The sequence below is a fragment of the Dreissena polymorpha genome, chromosome 1 (assembly GCF_020536995.1).
Source record: "Dreissena polymorpha isolate Duluth1 chromosome 1, UMN_Dpol_1.0, whole genome shotgun sequence".
Lineage (NCBI taxonomy): Eukaryota > Metazoa > Mollusca > Bivalvia > Myida > Dreissenidae > Dreissena > Dreissena polymorpha.
In genome coordinates this window covers 172095385-172102804 of record NC_068355.1, presented here as the reverse complement: position 1 = coordinate 172102804, position 7420 = coordinate 172095385, and the positions used below count along the sequence as shown (strand labels likewise).

Here is a 7420-nt window from a genome sequence, read left to right as displayed (position 1 = left end):
CGAATCCAAATATATCCCGTATTGTACAGTTTAAACGTCTAATAAGCTTTTTCGGCGTAAGCTGAATAAGCCAGCTTTTCACCCTGACTTGACCTTTGTAAGTGTCCAATAATACTCAAATAAAATTTCCCGCGGCTAGGTACGAATGAATACACTTCATTTATTCCATTGGCTGATTTGAGTATAACACCAGAACATTGGAAACATATCCGCGTCTTTGTAACACTGTTTTACTGCATGAAACAATTTTATCTCTAATGAAAAGGCCCAATAGATAGAACAGTTTTACAATCAATTTTCGACATAAATACAGTTTGTGCGTTCACCTTTTACTTTCAGAGAATTACCAGCGCAAAAGCGTTTAACTAAAGGCTATGTTGTCATATTTAGTACTTACTTGCATTGCATTTCAACCCGCGAGGTTTTGGGTCAATACGCGGTCATTTTGTGAAAGTCAGAGTTTATATACAGTTCATCACCGGAGTTCGCAAAAGGGGTTGCGATTATTGTGTCTTACTGACAATAACGGAGTGACTGTAATGCATTGCATTCCAAGCCGCAAGGTATCAAGGTCAGTTTGCGGTCAGTTGCAGAAATCTTTATATAAACGCCGTCTCGTAAACTTTGTGCACTTGAAGTCTGTTTTGATCAGAAAGATACTAAATAAAGATATTCGGCGATATTATTGTGGTATGTCAATCATCGATTTTTAATATGGTTTCAAAATTTGCATGATAAGGACCAATTTTGATAAAATTAATTAGAAATATTTATCCATTTAGACCAGTTTATTAAGCATGACCACAATAATTCGCTATACTATAATTATGCAATTAAATAAGATTCGGGTATTGCCGGCTGACCTATATGCACTCGTTTATTTTCATGTTTCTTGTGTTTTTCTATTCTGTAAATATAGATATCTGAGTAATAATATCACATAAAGCAAAATAAGCCACGAAATCTGGCGCAACACCCCGTAATTGATTTGCTTATGATGTAGCTAACAACTGCGCAGAAAAAAGGCATCCGCTACTTTTTATCTCATAGAGATAACTTTTGATCGTTCATAAACATCGACCACAATCAACGCCGTATATCTTTTTTAAAGATATTTCTTGTTATTATATATCCCGTTCTTAAACTCTTTGTTTGATTTAATGCTGCAATATACATGTAAAGTCGTTATTTGCAGCACGATAACCTGTGAAACGCCATCCAGTAAACAGACGCTTTAATTGCATCTATCGTATGTTCAATACAAGAGCCTGTGTAAATCCATTGTGGTAAAAGTATATAGATGACGTTATTTTTGTATCAAATAACAATACATACTTTCTTAGGTCCACCACCCACAACGATTTATCATATGTTGCATTTAAAACGAATTACGGAAAGCGTACTTTTTCCTTTTGTGCGAGAAATATATGGAACCTTATTCAAAATAATATAAGACAAGCACCTACAATTATTTCCTTTAAACGGCACCTTATAAATCATTTGCTACAAACGCAAAACCTTTTTTGATATTGTGGGTTGTATGGATTAAAATACCGCCTTTGGGTATTTTATTCTTCTTCTTTTTGCTTTGTGATTGTCTGTTGTTATGAAAGAATGAAATAACCATTATTATTATTATTATTACTATTATAATTATTATTATTGTTATTATTATTATTATTATTATTTTATTTTATTTTTAATTTTATTATTATTATTATTATTATTATTATTATAATAATTATTATTATTATTATTATTATTATTATTATTATTATTGTGATTTTATAAATATTATTTTATATTATTAATATTATTTGTATTTGTATTATCATTTTTATAATATGATGCTTTTGTAAAAAAAAATTAAGGCTGATTGCAGTATGCTAGACATTGTTGAGTTATATTTACATATACTGTGTTTTTTGAAGACCACATTGTAAAAAAGATATGCAATTTCTTAATGTGTTATCTTCGTGAAATAAAGTTATTATTATTATTATTATTATAATAATCGTGTCATATAGGGCTGTACTCTAAAAATAAATAATAGCATATTTGACTCAAAGGCATGTTTTACACTTTAAACTATTGTTCTTGTTTTATCTTTTTGATTTAGTGGTAGGGCATGAATAGGTATTTGCTCATAATTTTCTGAAATAGAAAAATAGAAAACATTGCATTGAAAAAGGTTACATTCCACACAAAAATGCCCGGGAAAAAAGTTGCAAAAACAGTCGATTTTGATGTGTAACAAGTTCTTTCTTGGTTTGTATTACATATCTTTTTATTGCAAAAATCGATTCCGCTTAGAATGGCCTTTACGAAGAGATATGGTTATGGGGTCTCTATGTGCAATATGTTGCATTCATTTTCGCTTAATGTTGTCGCTTTTACATTGAATTATATAGGGAAAATATTTAGTACGTTATGACCTAAAAGTTGTATATTCGGATACTCTTTCAACGGCTTTCATCGTTATAAAGCAATTGCTTATTGCACTTGTACTCAACGAAAGGTTTCTCGGTGCAAATAAATCCGTACAAACGGGTGTCACCGATTATAATAGCTCGTTAAACGAAATAGCTTAAGTTCCCTTTTATGGTGAAATAAGACAAAACTTTGCAAGAATAATTTGGGCGTTCCCTTACGACCCAGAAACTATTGAATCCAAATGTGTGCAAGGGTTATTATATTTTATTCACGCGATTTATGAACATACATCACTTCAGTAATCGATGCAACTTTTTAACTATTGACAATTCTCTGCTTTGAATAGCACGTTATGTTTATAATTTAATCTACTTGATGCAGAATATCAATTTTGCATAGAAAAGCCCCCCCCCCCTTAGTACGTTATTTGATTGTGTTTGCAGCAGCATGGATTGCAATCATTTGTGCTTTATTTAGATAATCGTCTGTGTCACTATGTCACTAAGTGCTTGCACTCAAAATCGATTTGAGGCTTGTCGGAATCAAAACAGGCGGTGTTTACTTTGCGGAACAGGTAAGTCTACTCTCGCGACACATTCCGGATTGTTACCGGAACGGCTCGAGTTTTACAATACACACATTTGCATGTTGCAGTCGGTACGCGCACGACACACTTTCGCAAATGCTTTATTAATGCAAACAATTTTGCAACTTTTTTAACAATAGCAATGAATTTTTAAATCAAACCGCTAAGATTTTGGGTTTTCCAGTCGTAATCAATCAAATCAGCTAAAATACAGTTAAGATTAACCATTCCGACGATGTCGGCGACGCTCAATATTCACATTTCCAGGGCCATTCTGTTTGTGTACTTTTGCAAATCAAATGATAGGGACTTAAACATCAAATTTGAATTTGGAATCAACGAAACTGGTATTATTTATTCATGACCACCTTTGTCAACATACTACATGTTCAATGTCAACTCTCGTAATACCCGCTACCTCTACCTCATGTTGCCTTTCCCCATCGCCCTTTGCCCATTTAAATTCTACCCCACACATTTATGTGACACCTGCCCTCGTTTGCAATTGGGGACCCTCAAATTAGACATATTACGCTCTAAAGCTGTACAAGCCCCCGTTAACAATAAATAAAAGCGCTGAAGGCACTGCAGTTGTTCGCTCTTTGAACGTGTTTTAATATTCATTACAGTCACCAGACATGAAGTTCGACCGTTGGTAGCATGCCAGTCTATCAAGAACGACATGCATACAGACTGAAGAGTACGGCAAACATTTGTGGTTAGATAATGAAACTATGTCCGTCTTACCATGACACTATATTTTTTGGTAGTTTTTGTTTCTCATCTTGAAAGCAATACTGTGTTATCAACGTTTATCGATAGTCCATTGTGTCTTCCCCGGACGATTTAGTACCGAGTAAAAATGCAAAGTATTATTTAAAGTTATATATGGCACACACACACTAATATCGAAAATGATCACCCCAAGCAGTTTTGTTGTTTTCCGTTTGATTTTTAGCGAAAGTTGATAAATAATTTCCCCATTCGTTTTACTTATCATTATTAAACAATAATGAAATGGAATTCATATGAATATTAAAATAAAACGTTTTTCTTTAAATATTTTGTTGACTTAGCCGTTTTTATTCCGTTCATCTGATAAAGAATCGGACGATATTAATTAAGGTTGCTAATAATAAACTCATCCGCGCACGTGAATGTGTGAATTTCAAAGTTTATTAAGAAGTCCTGCTGCAGATTTCCCAGCCATATCAGATCCCCACCCCCACCCGCAGTACTACAAGAAATCAGTCAAGAGCCATCAACGAAGTTACGCAATCAACAAGAGTAATCTTATACTATTGCGTTGTTATCACCCGTGCAATTAGACGTTTCTCACTATACTTGTTTATCTTTCCCCGCATCTATTAATCGCCTTAGATTATGAATAACCTGTGCTGAGCAAAACTACTACGTCATTTAGACGCAGCAGATAGTGGACTATTTAATCATTCATAAACAATCTCTACCGCGACACGTACAATACACACACTGTTTATTGATTCTTTTCTATATACGCTCCGTTCAAAAATATTCCATTTAACACGATTTAACACGATTTAACCAATTACATAAATTTTACAACTTTTTCTCGAGCGGATGCGGCAAATGTGTCGGATTTTTGGCTAACGTAGTTCAGAGCGAACTGACTTGAAATTTTTGGTACGACATTAGTTGTTTGCAAGCGAACAACTAATAATACAGACTTTTTGGATCCAATACCGGAATAGATTGGACGGTCACGTGGAACATATGAAGAATGCCCTTGCCCTGATATATTATGTAATTATAAATATGTGTACTTGAACTATCCTCAATCAATTATTATATCATTTTCCATGCCAGTTTATGTAGTATTTTCCAGCAGAAACATATTACGCAGCTATCAGTATTTGTCAATATTGCCTCTGTAATCGCGCGTTACGGATTTCTTCTTTATCCATATTAATGGAAAAAAAGTTTCAGTCTGAAATCAATTTAATTTCCAGGTTGCAACGTATGACAATAGAGACGAATAGCGATGTGTTGATAATTATACTTATAATGCATTTGCATTAACAATGAGACGCAGGTACGGGCTGAATAAATCTTTTTAATTGGAAACCGAAAATAGGTAGGACATTATATTAAAATATCGATCTTAATGAAAGGTTGAACTAATTTATGTTAGATTGCAACTAATTCATATCCAGAATCTTTAAGAAGTAAAGAATTGAATTTAGGACTAATTAATGGAGAATCATTTCTTTCGTTGGCATTATTTAGTTTTGGAACATCAAAATAAAATACAGAACTTGCACATTAAAGACGGCACCGGGGTGGCGAAACACAGCTCCAAAGTGAAACCCGATAGGGCCCGACATCCCGTCACACTGACCAGGGACAAAAGCTATTAATATTAGAATGCGATCTATTCGGGTTTGTGCTTGAACTATCCGTTGTCATTTTGAATAGCATTTTCTCTTCCAGTATAGTCAGTGGGTTCAAAATGTTAAAGGGAAGGCAACTCTCGGTATTGTCAGCATTGCCTCTGTAATAGCGCTTTTCGAAGGTCCTATACATGCATATTTATATGACTATAATAAAATACCTCTTACATGGATTTTTAAACTTCCATACCAATAAAAGTTTACGCAAAGAGCGCAACTGATAAGGTTACATAATGAACGACGGTCCTCTACCTGTCGATTTCAATTAACGTTTGACGCCAGATTGTTACTGATATTTAACCGGTTGACTCAGGTATAAATATACTATACTTTTTCAAGGTAAAATGTGCTTAAGAAGTATTGAACAATGATGAAATATTGATCTTTTATAGACTGAGCTCGAATTGATATAATTGACCAGCGTCATTCTAAAATAGGTCGTATGCCCTATGCAACCTGCGTAGCTTAGCGAATATAAACGGTGTATTTTTGTTAAAATCATCTTACTTTTGCACCGTGTACATAATGCCAGAAATTATATTTAAATATATTATTAATGTTCTACTAAGTTAATCAATCATATTTGAGAGGTCATACAAATAGATAAAATAAAAAAAGCTGCGAATCGTCACATACATTAATTACCGGTTTGATGTTACATTTTCCAAATATATTAATTATACATATATAAAGTATACAATGGTAAAAGGGCAATTAAATACTGAATACTTAGCAATAATAAATAATAAAAATAAGTTTATCAAAACTTAAGAATCGAAATTAACTCAACATCAAACACCAGGAAATCGCAACAAAACCCAAAACGAACACGAAATATGTATGACAAAAGTTGATGTAATCATGCAATTATTTACGCGTTTTTTATTTATTGTACGAATAATTAAATTATAATGAGCAACGCATTCAGCGCATAAATCCAACATTTTTCTTGCATTTGAATAAGGTATATAGCTATACGAAATTATATGTTATGTACAATGATAATAGATTATACGAGTAAACATGTCGCCCGACTGAAAAAAATAACGCAAACTAATCGAATAATAATAATAATAATAAGAAGAAGAAGAAGAAGAATAATAATTAAAATAATAATATGAAACTGTACCTATGAATGCGCCCACAAGTAGGCAGCTCCACAAATGTCCTTCCATCCTCATTCCACCAGCATCAACAAATGATTGTCGGAGCTCTTTGACGACGGCCGGGTCGTTTGTCTCCACATTCACAACCGAGACAGTAGTTAGGGAATACGGCCATGTCAATTATAAAATATTCAAGCCTTCTATCGATTTAAGCGGTGAACTCTTCAATTGGAAATATGATTTAAACCATAGTGTTATTTCTCAAAAATGAATATTTTATGAAACGCAATCAGTGAATAGTGGAAAGTCGCGTTTAACACGTGTACAGATAAAAAACAATCAAAAGAACAAACTTTTACATGTCAACCAGGCTAGTGTTGCTTCAGAATCGGCTAACGGCAATGAATCGATTTTTTTACACTGAAAACTACAAGGACACCCATTGTTCATCATCCGTAAAGAACTTTGTACATACATGTTATGAAGTGTTTATCTTATTAATAATAATAATAATTAAAATAATAATATGAAACTGTACCTATGAATGCGCCCACAAGTAGGCAGCTCCACAAATGTCCTTCCAAGTGTTTATCCTGCCGACTCGGAGGAACTTTCACTTTATATTTTATATTTTGAATACATTAAAAAAGAATAATAAAATGTTGACATCATTTGACATGTTTATAACTCACCATTTGGTTTTTAGCTCTACTGGCCGAAGGCCTGAAGAGCTTATGTCATGGCGTGGTTTCCGTCGTCCGTCCGTGCGTGCGTGCGTGCGTGCGTACGTGCGTGCGTGCGTTAGACTTTTTCTTGTTTACGCGATAAAGTCCACAGTTTTCATCCGATTCTTTTCAAACTTGTTC

At 33.7% G+C, this 7420-nt stretch overlaps 1 protein-coding gene across 1 annotated transcript in view; it reads right to left on the bottom strand.

Moving 5' to 3' along the window:
• The window catches only part of LOC127861155 (uncharacterized), an 18815-nt gene extending 12120 nt beyond the window's left edge, over positions 1 to 6695 (bottom strand). Inside the window, exon 1 of the mRNA XM_052399535.1 lies at positions 6578 to 6695. Within this exon, the coding sequence (XP_052255495.1) occupies positions 6578 to 6629 (52 nt within the window). The 5' untranslated portion in view covers positions 6630 to 6695. The remainder of the gene's footprint in view (positions 1 to 6577) is intronic.
• Between the last annotated feature and the right edge of the window lie 725 nt (positions 6696 to 7420).